At 50.1% G+C, this 16,823-nt stretch overlaps 8 protein-coding genes across 8 annotated transcripts; 4 read left to right on the top strand and 4 right to left on the bottom strand.

Moving 5' to 3' along the window:
• Positions 1–161: 161 nt before the first annotated feature.
• N7511_008249 (ferric reductase family protein) lies at positions 162–1,864 on the bottom strand (the record flags this gene model as incomplete). The annotated part of the gene is made up of 2 exons (XM_057130626.1): positions 162–1,420; positions 1,480–1,864. The coding sequence occupies 2 exons, from the start codon at positions 1,862–1,864 to the stop codon at positions 162–164; spliced, it is 1,644 nt and encodes a 547-aa protein (XP_056982409.1).
• Positions 1,865–2,606: 742 nt separating this feature from the next.
• On the top strand, positions 2,607–3,114 carry N7511_008250 (uncharacterized protein; the record flags this gene model as incomplete). Its single annotated transcript, XM_057130627.1, has 2 exons — positions 2,607–2,683; positions 2,739–3,114. 2 exons carry the CDS (start codon positions 2,607–2,609, stop codon positions 3,112–3,114), a joined length of 453 nt encoding a protein of 150 aa, XP_056982410.1.
• A 968-nt stretch (positions 3,115–4,082) lies between these two features.
• Positions 4,083–5,317, top strand: N7511_008251 (oxidase ustYa family protein; the record flags this gene model as incomplete). The annotated part of the gene is made up of 5 exons (XM_057130628.1): positions 4,083–4,383; positions 4,456–4,578; positions 4,640–4,770; positions 4,837–4,936; positions 5,004–5,317. 5 exons carry the CDS (start codon positions 4,083–4,085, stop codon positions 5,315–5,317), a joined length of 969 nt encoding a protein of 322 aa, XP_056982411.1.
• Positions 5,318–6,243: 926 nt separating this feature from the next.
• N7511_008252 (uncharacterized protein) lies at positions 6,244–6,996 on the top strand (the record flags this gene model as incomplete). The annotated part of the gene is made up of 1 exon (XM_057130629.1): positions 6,244–6,996. One exon carries the CDS (start codon positions 6,244–6,246, stop codon positions 6,994–6,996), a length of 753 nt encoding a protein of 250 aa, XP_056982412.1.
• Positions 6,997–7,339: 343 nt separating this feature from the next.
• N7511_008253 (fungal specific transcription factor domain-containing protein) lies at positions 7,340–8,415 on the bottom strand (the record flags this gene model as incomplete). The annotated part of the gene is made up of 3 exons (XM_057130630.1): positions 7,340–7,568; positions 7,642–8,132; positions 8,203–8,415. The coding sequence occupies 3 exons, from the start codon at positions 8,413–8,415 to the stop codon at positions 7,340–7,342; spliced, it is 933 nt and encodes a 310-aa protein (XP_056982413.1).
• Positions 8,416–11,088: 2,673 nt separating this feature from the next.
• Positions 11,089–13,394, top strand: N7511_008254 (S53 family peptidase; the record flags this gene model as incomplete). Its single annotated transcript, XM_057130631.1, has 4 exons — positions 11,089–11,354; positions 11,429–13,103; positions 13,183–13,289; positions 13,349–13,394. 4 exons carry the CDS (start codon positions 11,089–11,091, stop codon positions 13,392–13,394), a joined length of 2,094 nt encoding a protein of 697 aa, XP_056982414.1.
• Positions 13,395–13,774: 380 nt separating this feature from the next.
• Positions 13,775–14,548, bottom strand: N7511_008255 (GNAT family N-acetyltransferase; the record flags this gene model as incomplete). Its single annotated transcript, XM_057130632.1, has 2 exons — positions 13,775–14,037; positions 14,098–14,548. The coding sequence occupies 2 exons, from the start codon at positions 14,546–14,548 to the stop codon at positions 13,775–13,777; spliced, it is 714 nt and encodes a 237-aa protein (XP_056982415.1).
• A 797-nt stretch (positions 14,549–15,345) lies between these two features.
• On the bottom strand, positions 15,346–16,314 carry N7511_008256 (uncharacterized protein; the record flags this gene model as incomplete). The annotated part of the gene is made up of 2 exons (XM_057130633.1): positions 15,346–15,904; positions 16,097–16,314. The coding sequence occupies 2 exons, from the start codon at positions 16,312–16,314 to the stop codon at positions 15,346–15,348; spliced, it is 777 nt and encodes a 258-aa protein (XP_056982416.1).
• Positions 16,315–16,823: the final 509 nt, after the last annotated feature.

A 16,823-nucleotide genomic window follows, 5' to 3' on the forward strand; every position in this document is an offset into this window, starting at 1 on the left:
GAGTCGGTACCTTTATATAGTGCCCACTTAGTTTTCTCGGTGGTGGGTCGATGGGTGAACACTTTTACCACCAACTACAAAAAAATATAAAATATGAAGGTGTCACCATGTCTGTATTACCAACCAAAATTCTCACTATGAAACCAGACATTCCTGCCCTTCTAGATCCAAATACCTATGGCATTTCTCAAATCACTTGTCATTAGTTCTGGCCCACAAACGACAACGGCACAGTGTTCATGAACGCCGTACCCTAAGAATTCATCCACAATTTCCTGCAAATCCGGCCGCCTCCGAATTTCTGGCGGTACTGTTGCATTTTGCTGGCGGTCCTTCTCAAGTATGTCTAGCTCAACGTCACCAAATTCACCCGGAAGACCTGTTGAGCTGCCGGCAGAGTCGGAATCGGCTTGCTCTCCAGTCACGAAAACCCGAATTCTATTGTCGTCTTTTGCTACGCGAGACCAGACGAGTTCATCAGTATTTCGCACTGCCCAAACAAGCTGAACTCGTGCCGCAGGATTTTCGGTTATGATATGCTCATATAGCGGCGTAATAAAAGTTGCCCCAACTCCACCGGCCACGAGGAGGACCTTGTCGAAGCCAGCTGCGAGGTCCGGAAAATACGTAGCCGCGCCGTATGGACCGTCGAGGTTGAGCGTGAGCTTGGTGTTAGGCCAGTGCACGCCAGCGAACCTCGCGAGAGTCTGGGTTGCTAGCCCATGCATACGGCGTGCGACGAATGTGAGATATCCCGTCTCCTCATTCGCGGAAACTACCGTGAAGGGATTTGATAATACTCCGGACGGTAGAAATGTAGCTTGTGGAACGCTCAAATATGCATGGGAGCCTGGATGTGCTGCGAAGCGACGTAGCCTCGCTGGGGGCACCTCCGTCATTACTTTGATAAGATCGGTACCAGGGACCATATCGACGGTGGCTGGACAGGCAACGGTGTAGAATTTCCGTGCAACCATATCAGCAATGAGGACCAAGAAAGCCTGCGCCATAAACAGACGACCGTGCGGTACGTGGAACCATATTGAAATTGGAAGGACTAAGGCCACGGCGAGATGAGTAATGAAAAACACCCGGTAGGAGTATTGTCTGACAACCTTGATCGTGGTTGCACTGAGACACGTCATTCCCAGCAGGCCAAGCATACCGAGGACAGGCACTGTACGAAAGAAGGCAGCACCTAGACCGCCGACTTGGATGTAGTAATTAATGTAGAAGCTGCCATGAAGGAAAATGAAGAAATAGCTGATCCAGCCCAGGACACGATGCCATCGATTGATGTTCTCATGTGAAGTTCGAAAGGCGATTGCGACTGGATTCAGACGTTTCAAGGACAGAAGGTATTGAATTGGAAGCTGTGAAGCGCCGAGGGCACCGAATTTCCGCGTGAGCAGGAAATAATCTACGCCAGATTAGTTCAGGGCGTGATAAACAAAGACATCCCCTAAAAAGGCGGCGTACCGTTTCTAGTCTGATTCAAACACAAAAACATCAGCCAGGCTGTCCACATTCCACCGAAGATGAGTTGGTCCACTCGGCTCCATCTCTGACCAGCAATTTCAATGTCGTTCTCTAACCACCAGAGCCAACGTCGCAGCTTTTGTGTGAGCGAGAATGCAATAGTCCGCTTAGGGGGTTTTGTAGATGGAGAGGTTGGGACAGCATCATAGGAAGGGTTCTTCCCAAGTGTCTTATTTAGTATCTTCCGTGTGAGCCTAAAGATGAGAACCAAGGTGATTGGAATAAATGCTGAGAGTTGACCATAGAGCCCGTATCGATCAAGTATAGCACGACGCTCCTGTCTACCGGCTTCGTCGAGGTGCAGAAACTGGTAGGGCCACTCCATAATATTGGCTAAGAGTGGCTCGCCTGTCAACTCAGAGATGATATGAGCGAAGGCGAACAATAGTCAATCCAACACGCAAGGTGTTAAGATTAGGACGGGATTCGCGGCTGGACGGTGATTTCAGAGTCCGAAGACATCATTCGCACGCTTTCACTTGATTTCTTGTCAGAGCCGAAGTCAAAACATTGTCAAATAGTAATACCGAAGTCTCGATGATCATTTCTGGATGTTCCTGCGTTCTTGTTACCATGCACATCGGTCCGAGTGTGTTCAAATGCCCGAACGGACGACTGAGCCTCCAGCCGTCAAGAGAACCATGACACAATCGTTCGGAAAATGTCGCTTTTCTTCGGTAGATGACATTGCGCTGCTAGTATGTGGTACAATAGTTATGCACGATTTCGATTTGAGAAGGTTACCCTTGTGCTCCGGTCCAAACGTGGATCCGCAGCCGAGGGCTCATCTCTCCTGCAAACTATTCGGAATTGAAGAAGCTGCCGTAGAGGCTCGGTTTAAGCTGCTCGGGTGTAATACTTCTGGCCAATGGTTCACGAGGAAATTGCTGAGTCCGAGAGGCTTCACCAGGGCTGTATGCCCTAAATATGGTTGCCCCCTCGGTGGTTGAAAATTTGTATAAAACAGTCATACGATACTTGACCACGCACTCTGGATATTGAAGTATAGTCTTGATATAAGTTTTGAAAAGCTTCAATTGCCATCAGGGAGTACTTCTTTCGACACCATGCGTTTCACCCAGGCTTTCTTTATGGCTATGGTGGCCACCTCGGCCATCGCCGCCGCCATTCCGGACATCCAGCCGTAAGTACTGTAAAGAGATGTTCGCCACTTTATGAGACTGATATTATTTCAATAGCATCGCTGTTCTCCCTCGTCATGAGGAGACCGTCATTCCCGACAAGCAGAAGTATGATCGTCGTGAGATCGACACTGTCATCCCAGACAAGCAGAAGTACGACCGCCGTGAGGTCGACACTGTCATCCCCGACAAGCAGAAGTATGACCGCCGTGAGGTCGACACTGTCATCCCCGACAAGCAGAAGTATGACCGTCGTGAGGTCGACACTGTCATCCCCGACAAGCAGAAGTACGACCGCCGTGAGGTCGACACTGTCATCCCCGACAAGCAGAAGTACGACCGCCGTGAGGTCGACACTGTCATCCCCGACAAGCAGAAGTATGACCGTCGTGAGGTCGACACTGTCATTCCCGACAAGCAGAAGTACGACTAATGGAGCAACACATGCCTCAATCTCGCTACTGCCTAGACAGATATGCGAGGTCTCGGCCTCGCGTTGTTGATTTAAATCCTCTGGGTGCGATCACATGTCGGAAGATTTTTCGGATATCGTGGGGCTCGAGGCTGGTAGCTAGCGGTCAATATATGATTATATGTCAAGGAAGAGGCAATGTGGAATATCCTTCAAGATAGGTAGTCTGATACTCGTTATATCTTTGCTTCACGCCTATATTGCAGGTAAAATAATGAGCTTCGATCCGCGTAAATAAATAGCAATAGAATGTAGGCTTCCTTAAATTGCACAACACGAAAAGTGGGTAGATTAATATTTGACAAAGCCTGTTACGCGGAGCAACATTAGTTGGAAAGCCATGCAGACTTGTTATGGAAGTATGTTCAAGCGAGAACCCTTTTCCACAATTGGCTTGACTAGTCAAATCATTCGAAAGGCTTGGTCTATGAATGTCCCAATGCTGCAAAAATAGTTTAACTTAATGCGAAATTGGTGCCAGAGATCCTTAGCTAGTACATACTTCCTTGTCAGTTTGTACGTATTCTTTGGACAATCTTACAGTTCATTACCCTGTACACTAATATTAGCAGTTATTTCTCTTGATTGATCAAGTGACCACCTCACTCCTACACGCACTGCCTAGACACTGAATGCTTGTCGTTGTAATTAGTGGGAGCCAATCTGTTGTTCAGCCCTGATCTGCGGCTCCTCGGACCGACCCGCTTTCGAATCCGCAGCTCGGCCCCACCCAGAATACCCGGTCGGATTTGGTGAATTCGTACACCTCCGAGAGCCAAAATCAGCCTCGGCTCTGTTCCACCTGATGTCATTTAGCGCTCGTGTTAGTGTGCTTTATCTGGTTGGTATACCTTTACCCAAACTCTGCGTCGAACCTGGTATTGTCATCTGGACCTGAGGCTGACCCGTTCGCCAACTTGTGCAATACAATGGCTCAACATAGCTCGAAAGAGAACCCCCGGGAGAATCTTCGCCAAAGCTCTGACGTTTCAGAGCACCGAAATCTCCTTGGCGCCTATGATCAGCTAGAAGACAAGAGCGAAGAGGAGTGGGTGGGAGATGAACGCCTCCCTCGGCGGACTAGGAAGGTGATTCCTCGACCGGCCACTGCCAAAGGATGGGTGCTTCTTGGCTTTCTCGTGACAACCGTGATGGGACTCGGTGCAGTTCTGGGCTTTTCCCTAAAGCGAGCTTCGACGTTGGAATGTGTCCGGATGAGTTCGAGTTACTGTGAGTTAGGGGACTTCTCCGGAATGTCATCCTGACGTTAGCCATGGGGTAACTAATATCTTGATCCTCTAGCACCTCTGTTGGAGTCGGTCGAGTATTACGATCTTGAGTTTCAAGCAGAATTAGGAGTACAAAATGAGTACAAGGGACATCCGCGTCCCGAGCTGGATGCGATGTGGAATCGAATCGGGAAAAGTGAGTTACGATCATGTATCTTCTGAATCTTAGTGTCTCAGCTGCTTATCCTGAATTTTAGTACATCCTATATCCATGCCACAGAAATATCTGGGTGTTCTCAACAAGACCGGATCAGGCATTTCGTATTCCGAGGAGCAAGGGGGTGGGATCATGGTAGAGATTGAAGTTTTCCACCAGCTTCATTGCCTAGTACGACCAGCCTCCAATCCACGTGTGATATCTATGTCATGAGCATTTCTGATTGCTTAAATCTAGAATTTCCTTCGAAAGGTCATCTACGCCGACTACTACACGCGGCCGGAGAACATGCCAGCGGAGTTCATGGTCGGTGATGACCTTTTCTACAACCACATTGGTAAGCCATAGGAAACGATAAACTGACAGCGCACTAAAGAATGGAACGACGAGCTGACCATTTTCAGACCACTGTATCGACTTCCTCCGCCAGGTGCTGATGTGTGCAGGAGACGTCACGCCGGTGACGTCCAACTGGGTTCTTACGCACCACAGCCCGCACCCGGACTTCAACACAATGCACAAGTGCCGCAATTTCGACAGGTTACTCGAGTTTGTAGAGGAGAACGACAATGGTGGCGTCCCAAAACAAACTCCGAACCCTAGCTGGCGGCCGCCACCGGGCCTGGACAAAACCATATTTGACTACGAGCCGAATTATCCTAGTATATACCATGGACCAGCGGTCAATGACTCGGATAGGTGGACTCATAACCATTAGGGTTGCTGTATTGAATCGTCTGGAGCTTAGATATACTCCCGATCTGTTGAGATAATATATTCACGAGTAATCTACACAATGTTCTCGAAATAGTGTAGTAAGACCGTCGGATGTACTCAGCTTCAGGGTTGTCCAAAGTAGGCCTAAAACTTCAATCTATATATGCCACGAGGCTGCATGTGATTGTATTTATAGTATTCATGACGAGTACATGAGTAGAATCAAAAGCCATATCCGAATGAGGCTTGATACCTTACAGGAGTCTCTCCTCCTTTCAATTTACGGGTTTGCCACTTCCATTGAAAAAAGGCCATAGCAAGAGCAGCTACGTGAGTTTTGAGCCAAGCCAACCGTCCAAAGAAGATAGTTGGGCATGTGGGCTAATGGACAGCAGGAGATTGCCAAAACTACCACGCTCAAGATAATGCAGTTGATTTCTCTCGGGTGATCTTCCTAATGCCTCGGAAATGTAAATGATTCGGCATACCGGAAGAGATCACTCAAATCACTGCAGAGGCCCCTTTTTGCGAACCCCCACAGCCTCGTCCCCAGAAGACTTCTGCGACCTGCGATTGGACTACCAGAACAATAGTTTGGAGAGCAATGAGGTCCGGAACCGTTACCGATGGGCATTACCGAGCACAGTCAGACCAATTCATGCAGCTCGGAGTCTCAATCCGAGTTACGGTGCGAAAACCGAGCGATTTCCATCTTTGCTTCGGCTAGTCGGACCTGTATTCACTATTACCCGGATTGATGATCAACGACTCAGTCGCACCATTCCATGTATAGCTTCCTTTATCTCGCCCAGCGCCTCACGTCCTGGGACGCTACGACGCGGTAAATCTCAGAATTATCCATCATCACCGACGCCCACCAACCCGCTTTGGTTGTGACTGTGCAAAGGCACATTCACTCACACCAGCATGTGGCCAGGAAAGATCAGCACCACGTATGACCGCCTACGGGGAGTCGACAGTCACTCCGGATCAGAGACCCAGCAGCCCTTCAGTGACCGGGAGGCGCTAAAACAAGAGGTCGAAAATGAGCTTAGCAGTGCACCCCGCCCACACCGGCTCCAACAGCTGCGCGAGGTCATTCTCATTCTCGCGGCTGCTATCTGCCTCTGGATTGTGCTCGTCACAGCCTGGCGCACGACCGTCCACCCGGCCTCGGTCACAGTCCGCTACGAGAAGAAGACGTTGCACTGTGGTAACTCAACAGCCGAGGCCGAGGCCGCCGGCTGCGCGTTCGATCTCCTTTCGCACAACTGGATGGCGCCGCAGTGCCTGGATCCACTCACAGAGGCCGAGTATCGCGCCTACGTCACTAGTCCGGAGCGCATGATGGGGCCCTATCCGTACTTTCTCGATGCTGAAGGCACGCGAAGGGTCGGTGATGAGCGGGCCTTTGCGCTTTTAGCTGACGGTCACCCAGTGCTGGCTGATCAGCATGTCTATACAACCCGTGAGGAGCACCTGGCGCATTGTAAGTTCCTGATGCGGAGAATGCACCGCGCTGTTGAGGGTAAGGTGCGTTTAAATGATGAAAACCTTGGCTTTTGGCATACGGCGCATTGTCTGGAGGAAATAAGCCATCCGGACAGAAAGCCATTGGGTGAACTGAATGAGGGCTTCTATGTGGGATATGCGCCTTGTACTATCGAAGTGCCTGTTTAGTAGATTCATGGATGTCTCAAGTTCTCTTGTTCATGGATCGTCTCCTGAACTATTTTCGAAAAATGAAACACAAGAACCAAGAATGGTCTGGTGTAGAAGAGAACTTTACTGCCATGGTTGTAGCCTAAATACGTAGCTGTGAAGGCATATTGACTGGGACGCGGTGGAGAGATAGACGTTGATACTTATAGAAAGTGGGAAATGCAATCTTAGGACCTCCCACTGACGGAGAAAACGTCCCTAAGGAAAATGTGCAACAACAGATAGGGCTCCTATCATGGCACCCAGACTCCTATGTCGAGTCAGAGCACGAATACAAAAAGTTCAGACCCTGCCTTCACGTTCAATCAGTTGCCATATCCTGCTGTCTCGCCTTGATATGTTGTTGTGCGATTCTCACGATCTCGGTGATTTCTTCGAGCGGGCCCTCGATATTTGCCAAAGCCATGCGGCCAAAAAAGCCGGCTGCCGTAGCCAAGTATGACAGATCAGTACGATGCCCAGCCAGAGGAGTCCTGATTGTGGCAGCAGCCAAGCTGCAGGTGGCAATGCACACCAGCCGGTACATGCTTCTGCACCAGAGTCAGTGCGCAGCCTTGATATCGCTCTTGACAGAGCATGGACCGGGAGAGTTTGAAGACTTACGGATCCAGCCGAACATCCGATTCTGTGAGTTGGCAACTGGCAGCTAGAATTCTCCGCACCGCCGCGGCGCTTTTCCGGCTAGTGTCCAGAGCCCACGGCTCAATTCCAGGGAATTCACTTGAGCATGATGAAGACGGGGGATGTTGAGACCGGCGACCAGTATGTAATGTCAGGAAGACTGCGTGGTATTGAAAAAACACAGTGAGTTTCTTTCTGCGCTCTTGCCAGTCGTTAAGAGATGGAAACTCCACCATCTGCTCGTCGATGGACTGGATCCCAGGGGGAAGCAATCGGAGCCAAGCGTTAAGCTGTGCCTCCAGGTTGTTGACTAGATTTTGGCCTTCAGCCTTCAGTGACTTCTGTCCATAAAAGCCCTTTAGAATGGCCGTGCAGAGACTTGCGTAGCAGCAGCGGATGAAAAGCCAGTCCACGGCTCCTGGTGACACTTCCAGCTGGGGAGGCCTGTAATCTACAAAGTCTTCGTCAAGAATCTAAATTGACTCTGATCAGCCCCAAAGTCATGGGCTATATGTTAGGTAGAGTATTGTCTTGGAAACCTACCGGACATATCTCAGCCCGTAAACAAAATTCCTTTTCGATGCAGTACAGAAACCAGAAAGCCCGTTTGGTGCGTTGCCGGTCAGCGACTGTATCGCATAGGCTATCTACTACATTGCCTCGACTCAATCGCATGAATTGCGTGTATTGGATGCAACTAGAAAGTAGATCCGGCGTTTCATCAGCTCCGGTCAGGACTGCAAAATACAACTTCATTGCTGTAATTAGACCGAGCAAGGGATCTGGGAGCTTCAATGAGGACCATACCATAACAGTAAGAGCCTATGGGAAGATTGCATTAGAGTCAGAGAAGCGATGGGCAAGTAATGAGTGACTGACTTGGCAGTTTCGGACAGAAAAACTCTTCAGAAGTCGCGATCTAAGCTTAAGAGCCTCGCAAAAGTGAGATCTGGGGTCGTATTCTACATGTCCGATCTTGTTATTATGGCCTTCGGCGAGAAGTATATGAGACCCGAGTGCGAAAATCATATGAGAAAGGGCACGCTCGGGCCGGGGCAATGGCGTCTGTTCGACGATTTCGAGTATCGAGCTCTCGAGAGAGGATCGATCTAGGAAAATCGAGATACTACAAGGCTGTGCACGTCAGTGGCTGGTCCATGAGACCATGGGTTCGGGGTTTCCAAACTTGCCCTTGCGGATCTTTCAAGCAGGCTTAACTTGTTCTATTGGCCATCATGTCTTTCTAATTTGCGTTTTAAAGAGTGGAATCTCACCATCGATACAATCAAGTGCAAGATCTCTGCTGGGACGAAGCATGCCCTCGCTTCTGGGTGATAGTCGTGGTGGGTAGATATTAACGCTGTCTTCGCTGATCAATGTCCTAAAGGCGCAAGCGGTTTCCTCACTCTGGGGGCCGCGTTGTCGCTTGCAGTATTCTTGGATTTCCCTCAGCAGAGCATCCTTGACCAAATCACTCTGATGGATTTTGTCTGAGAATAATGTCAGAACCACCTGCCTCGTGTCTCGCGGAGAGTTTGATCTTTGCATTACCGGCATATATGGTATCTGCATTTCTGCTGTCTCGACCATCCAGAGAGAAGAAATCAACCATACTGGATGGTCGAGTTCCGAGGCTGGAAGCCTTGCGATGGTATGGTTTGTTAGTGACAGTAGGAAAATGGGTGTTATCAGAAAGAGCCTGCGCATCCAATCGGCTGCTGGCACCAAAATCAAAATGCTCATTGATAATGTCAAAGTCGGGAAAGATGGATGTCTGCGGAGAAATGAAAGAATTGTCCAAATACTCCGTGTGCAAACTGCTCATGCTCTTTGGAAGTTCTGCTTCTTCGGATACTATGGTGACATTGTCTTGAACTTCTCCCTGGCATGGTGTAAGATATGGGTCGAAGTCATTCCCCAAAATAAAGGAGTCTACCCTCTGCAAGCCAGTTGGCCCTGAAAAACTTCGCATTGAGTTATCCTCGTTGGAGAGCGCCGGTTGTTCCATGGAAATGGGTGTCGGAGCGCCGGTGTCTTTCACGGAGGTTCGTCTCTGGTGGTTGGAAGGAGGATATCGGCATTCGAAACCAAGTCTCTGGGATCTCGGTTAGCGTTTCTGGTTCATATCAAGCGTCTATAACTCTAGGAGAATTGAAGTATTGACCTGGCATTGACTGCATAAAGGTTTGCCATCACCTAGCAAATTTCGAAATCAGTAAAGCTTTTGTGATGGTATCACGAGTAGACTTGGGAGGTGACGGAGTACAGACAGCGCACTTTGCGGGCTTGGCAACGTCGACAAGCCCCCCGTCGTCGCGTGATTGGCTTCGCACGTGCCTGGTCAGCCTCATAAGCGTTTTGAGTCCGTATGTCAGTGACTACACTCATTGCTGATTATTGCTGGATACGAGAAACGTGCAAGTGTGCCTATCTAGGGAGATATCAGACATCTGGTGCAGGGCCATGGATACGAGGCACATCTTTGTTAAAAGCCCTGGAGGGGGAAGAGTGTTGACTCAGCTCTAATTCCCTTTGCCCGCCACCAAGCAATATTAGGCGTTCCACATGCCCAATGTGGCTTCAACGGCCTCTTCACTGGCCGCTGGTTGGCTGACCAAAGTCCCAGGCCATGCTGTAATACAGGCAGCAATGGTGTGCTCAGGGTAAGGTCGTACGAAGCCGTGATCGAGGTGCAGTGGACTAAACAGGAATCTGGTCTACCGCATGGGGCAAGATAAGATAGCTACCCGCAGAATTAACCCTTGAACTCCAGACTTGGCGAGTTTAGTCAGTGGGGCGGAGGAGACTAGAAGCATATTGGCTACTGGATGTCGATCACATCTAAGCCACAGAGTCGTATCGAAGGATCATGGGAAACGTCCTCTTCTCCTCTTCCGGGGCGCCTTTACCATTGATATTATCTTCCGAGGAGATTCGAGTTCGGCACTGAAAGACAGCCTAACTTGGACTGCTCGTATTGGGTATCTGAGAAATCAAGGGCCGATGATCCGTGGGACCAGTACAAGCCATGGAAAGCATACGACTCAGGGGTGTTGGTCTAACTTATCGTTTTACAAAGCTTCGCCATAAGCCGAGATTCCCGGTGATTGACCGCTCAAGTGACGCGTGATCCCTTCACATCCGGGTTCTTCTAGTTTTCCTAAATATGGCAATGCAGTGAAAAGAGGTCACCCACCGTGCCCCTTGCTGCACCCACAGTAGCCGGAACTGACTTCACATTGCCCCGTCGGCAAAGCGGGATTCGGACCGGCCCGGAGTCCGCTGCCAAGTAGGTCTGCCGGATACAAGTTGTATAAGGCATCATAGGGCAAAGGAAACCTGGCTGGCAGCGTCAGTATTTCATAAGTTGGCGAGCTTCTCAAGTATTAGCTACCAGGGAACCAGCCTTGGGTCCTGCCGTCTGACGCCATGCTGTTCCCGCATTTCACCATTATCCTCTTGCTGTACCTCGGTCTGGCAGCGAGGTCCGATTTACTCAGTGGCCAAAACCCCGAGAGTGCAACCATCGGCAGGCAGGAAGCGCCTGCTTCACATATTCTCCATGAGAGACAGAATGCACATTGGTCAGAACGCTGGGCGAAGAGAGATAGGATTCATGCCCGGACATTGCTGCCCATGCGCATCGGTCTTGTGCAGAGAAACTTAGCAGTTGGAGCTGATCTTCTGCGAAAAATGTAAGTATACCACTGATTGATGTCTGGAAAGTTCTCATCGCATGAATTGATCTCATAATCAAGGGTTAATGTAGCTCCGACCCAACATCCGAAGACTACGGCAAGCACCTGTCGGCCGAAGAGGTGATTGACCTCTTCGCACCAACTGAAGCCACTATTGCACACATCAAAGAATGGCTCATGAGCTCAGGTATCCGTGATGAGATTATCTCACTCTCTGCAAACAAACAGTGGATCCAGTTTGACGCTCATGCCGGAGAGGTTGAAGATTTGCTGCTCACAAACTTCTTTGAGTACGAGCAGCTCGCCTCTGGCAGCCGCACCGTCGCCGTAGAGCAATATCATGTCCCCAGTCACTTGAGTGAACACATTGACTATATCACACCGGGAGTCAAGCTCAGAGCAGGTCGCAGCAACGTAAAGTCAATCCGGACTCGCCAAGCACAAGATGCCAATATAGTCAAGAAGCGCGGTATGAGAGCCACACATGCTGCTGATAGCGTCTTCACTGCCCAGGACGGTGCTACAGTTGGTCTACCGCCGCTCAATATGAGCTCGTGTGATGCCTATGTCACGATAGATTGCATCCGTGCCCAGTACAGCATTCCCAACAACACGTTCGCCTCTCCGGGAAACGAGCTCGGATTCTTCGAAGGTGTCAACGACCACTACAGCCGTGACGGCCTGGACACGTTCTTCTCCACGCTCTTTCCTTACATCCAAAATGGGACCTACCCGGAGGAACGACTCATCGACGGCGCCATCGGTGCGGTCGAGGATATTCAAGGATATAATCAATCCATGGACGGTGGCGAGTCTGATCTCGACATACAGGCGGCGTGGCCATTGATATGGCCGCAGAAGACAGTGCTTTTCCAAACAGATGACCAGTTCTACGAGATCAATTCTTCGTCGGTGAATACACCATATGTGGGATTTTGGAACACCTTCTATGATGCCATTGACGGGTCATACTGCTCGTACTCGGCGTACGGTGAAACAGGCGATTGCACAGCGGCGGACTGTCTCGACCCTGTGTACCCTGATCCGAACACTGGCGGGTATAAAGGCCAGCTGCAGTGTGGTGTTTACCGTCCCACCAATGTGATTTCAATTTCTTACAGCGGCGGCGAGGCAGACTTCCCCGCCTCTTACCTCAAGCGTCAGTGCAGCGAGATCATGAAACTCTCATTGCAAGGCGTCACGGTTGTCGAGTCCTCTGGAGACTATGGTGTCGGTTCATACCCGGGTGACGGCGGCTGGGAAACGGGCTGTGCTGGCCCTGACGGGGACGTCTTCTATCCTTCTGCAGACGTAACCTGCCCCTATGTTTTGTCTGTTGGGTCTACTCGCTTCAACCACGTGAGTGATCCCAACGACACAACCACGTACTATGAGACTGCTTCTGGGTACAGCGGCGGTGGGTTCTCGAACTACTTTGACGCGCCTGAGTGGCAGAAGAAGGCCATTGCCCAGTACTTTGACGAAGTGAAACTTGACTTTACCGGGTACAAAGAAGCCGGGAAGAACTTCAGCGATGTCGGGAGCGGCGTGTACAGGACGGGTGGCCGAGGGTATCCGGATGTGTCGTCGATTGGCGTGCATTATATGTCGTTTACCGAGGGCCGATGGGCGCGTGAGGGCGGCACATCACTTTCAGCGCCAATTTGGGCGGCGGTTATCACTCTGATCAATGAGAGGCGGCTGGCCGCAAATAAGAGCACAGTGGGATTTCTTCATCCTGTGCTAGTAAGTCTCCCCAGTCTGCATCATGACCAACGTGGGCGGGGTCTTTGTGAACGACCAATGCTGATTGATGTTCAAATAGTATGCTCATCCAGAGGTCTTTACTGACATTACGGTTGGAAATAATACTGCCTGCAACTCGACCGGCTTCCTGGCAGCAAAAGGATGGGATCCAGTCAGTGGTCTTGGGTATGTTTCAAAGCCCTAATTCCCGTATGCTGAGTAGTGTGATGTTGAAAGCTTTTTAGAACTCCCATATTTCCGAAGCTGGTCGATCTTTTTCTAGCCTTATGATTTTGGGCTGTGAAACGGCACAGGGGGAATTAAGAGGCACTGCGGTTTCACTTCAGCACCATGATCCTTTCATGTTTTAGCTGCAATTGCCGAATGGGCAGACTAGAATGTCAATGTATCAGCCATACATGGCTTAAGTAAAAACATTATATCCACTGATCAACTTGCCAGATTGAGGGATTGCTTCAAATGAACCTTTTCTCAGTACGAACTAAATGAAAGTGTCATGATTATACTATGCTCGAACTTCTAGACAACATATATTGTTGATATAGAAGCCTGAAGTTATGAAATTACTACTTGGCGTTCCTTCTTGGTCAAATGGTAAATTCATCTACTTCAAGCTATAGACGAGTGTGAAGTACCCGAAAGACCAGGATTCACGCCGAGTCAGTCCTCGACTTAGGCTCATAGATAAAGAAATACGTGCCATACTCCCCACTACCACCAAAAGCAGAATCATCCTGAACGATCTCCGCTATAAGCCGAAACCCCATCCGTTTGTACAATTCAGCACCCTCTCTCAAAGCCTGGACGAAGATATCCAACCCCAGCCTATCCGCCAGGTCCATTCCGCTCTTCACCAACGCCGTCCCGACTCCCTTGCGTTGGTTATCCGGATGCACAGCAAGATACTCCAGAGCTATGCAGTAGTTCGTTAGACCAGACATTCCCCAGCGTCGATGCCGACATGGAAACTTACTGATATACGGCGTCTTTGGCGTCACTTCCTTTTCAAGCGCGTTCACGCGATCCATCAGCTCGTCGGCGTCATCATTCGAATCCCAGACAACAGTCTCAGCGAGGCGCCGGATCTCGGCTTCCTTCTCGGGCTCGACGCTCGGGGTCTGCGCTTCGGGCCATATCAGCGTGCCATCATCTGGATTTGTCGTATGAGACGGCGGTAGGCACCATCTCGCGTAGCCAAGTATGTGGCCCGTTTCTGGATCCACTGCTTTCTGGTGTCGCAGGGCTTCTCGGTTGTTGAGAAGGTTGCGCGGGAAGCGCAGGGCTATCTGCGAAATGTGGTACTCGAGGGTCCGATGGCGCCAGGCCAGAACCCAGTGCGGGTCAGCCCAGAAAGCGGGGATGCTGTTGGCGGCCAGGGCGGTCCCATCGGCGACGCTGCATTGGGTGAGTTCAAAGGGGGCCATGGGAGGGATGGGGTGTTAGGATGTCTGAAGTCTGAGGTTGTCTACGATAGAATACTGTCTGCACCTCGGAGTATATTTGAGAGGAAGAGGCTATGGAATGTATTTCGGTTCCTGGGAGTCCGACGGGGGTTCGGTCCGATGTTCGGCAACTGACCAGTTGGGGATTTTGATAAACATTCGATGGACTGCGATGTTTGGGTGAATGGATTGTTTTACGAGTCTCCTGTTGTATGGGGAATCTTGATCACCGTTGGACGGATCAGCTTTAATCTTATTATCCAGGAGTATATTGTACCCAACATACTAATGCTTCTATCTTGCTTATGCAAACGATATTCTATTTTATTGAGAAGGATGATGAACTAGTATGAACCTCTGAATCATCCCTATTGCCTATTGATACTGAACATCATTCAGGAATAAGTCCAGGGGAAGTTATGGACGAAGTGTCTAGAAAATAGACGAAGAGCCCCATTTCCGATGTTAATTTCTCATCGGCAATGACCATTGCAGTGAGTGCTTAGCCCGGACTTCCAGACAAGGCAAGGCTGCCTACATCAGGCTCTCAGCTCTGTGTTTCAGCCGCGACTCGGCATTTCCTGGTCCAAGCAGACAGACATGGCAAGTTCTGTCTGTGGCAAATATCCACACGCACGAGGCGGGTGTTTCAGCTTTCAAGCCTCGCTTAGCGATGGCAACAACCAACGGCCTCGGCAAAAAAATGCTGTATTTTATATGGGTATCATATTCATGTTCGTGTTCGTGTTCGCGTTGAGCGAATCCCCTTGAACATTCATTCACCGATCAACCCCCCAAGCCGAAGTCGCCGGCTTGGAAGAGAAGAATGCATTCTGCATATCACGGAAATGCATTTCATCGCCGTGTCCCGGCAAACCCGGCGAGCCAATGGTAAATCCCGCATCGGGATCAACGGGCAGCCAATTCGAGGTGAAGCGTGTACTGCCGTCTGGCATTTCGAGTGGGGTCAAGGCGTCCTCTTCGTCCATTCTGTGTGTGGAGGTGGAAGTGGAGGTGGAGGTGGAGTATTCCGAGTATCGACGGGGCGCCGAATTCGTCTGACTCTGCACACTGCCTTGGCTCTGGGCTTGTCCATGTCCAAAAGTCCCAATATACAGCCCCCGCTCTGACTCCGACTCCGGCTCCCGATCCCCCTCGTCCCAGCCCGAATGGGAATGGGAAGAGTCAGGCGACAGAGGATCCGAAGTCGGGGACGTCGGGAATGGGAACGCCATGTTCGGCGTGGGAGTCATAAAGAGGGCACGTTCGGTTGCAAGCGCGTTGCGGAGTTGGATCGGCCCATTTTCGGGGCTCGGGATTGGTTGGATGCTGTTTGGGCTTGCATATGTTAGTTGCATGTTTGGCCTAGTTTTCTTTTTCCCTGGTCTGTTTTTTCTTGTTTTGCTCGGATTGTGCCTCGGCAGGTTTTTTCTTTTCCTCTTTCTCTTTCTCTTCTTCGTTGTGGCTTGCAGGGGTGCTGGTAATTACCTTGGTTCCATAGTGTCCTGTCTCACTAGTCCAGCTTCATACCATAGTTGCGGGTATGGCTGGAAGGAATTTGCCTTGGGCATATGTCCACATTCATTCCAGTTGAATTGCTCAGACCAGATTGGATCGAGGTCCTCTGGCAATCCAAATGAAAAGTCGCTGGCGATATGTGGGTGTGGACTTAGATCCTGAGATGCCATTGTCTGATCGAGGAGATTTTCCACCAACCATGGCATCTCGAAGTGAGTGGCTTCAGTCATGATATCGAAGGTCGTATTGTATTGTTTTTGCCGTCAGAATTAGGAGCAGGAACAGCTAGATGCTCACACGGCAAATAGAAGTAGAAGAAAAGCTTGGCAACGGTGAAGCTTGACTGTTGCGTAGTTTGTCCTGTGTGAATCTTCAGGGTTTAAGAAACACAGCAAAGAAAACAGCATTCCCCGCAAAGCCGGGGCCATGGCCTATATATTCGTATCCCCGAATATATTAAAAAAAGTGATGTGGAGAAGAGTTCTGGCGAAGCGAAGAAAGCCCATCTCGGCAAAATACCAAAGAGGCAAAAAAACACCGCATGATCAGGGGAGGTATTTAGCTTCAAAAGTCCACATTTAACCGATCTGGTTTTCCCCGGATTTTGGCTAGTCAGGCTGTGGTGTCGGTCCGAATCCTCACGCCAGCCAATCGGTATATTTGGCTGTCCCCCCGCCTGGGGTTCGGTTAATTCGGGGGTCGCTTCACCCACGAACTTTGTCTTCCGGGGAAATGGGGA

Source organism: Penicillium nucicola, assembly GCF_028828085.1.
Source record: "Penicillium nucicola strain IBT 29836 chromosome Unknown utg000008l, whole genome shotgun sequence".
NCBI classification, from domain to species: domain Eukaryota; kingdom Fungi; phylum Ascomycota; class Eurotiomycetes; order Eurotiales; family Aspergillaceae; genus Penicillium; species Penicillium nucicola.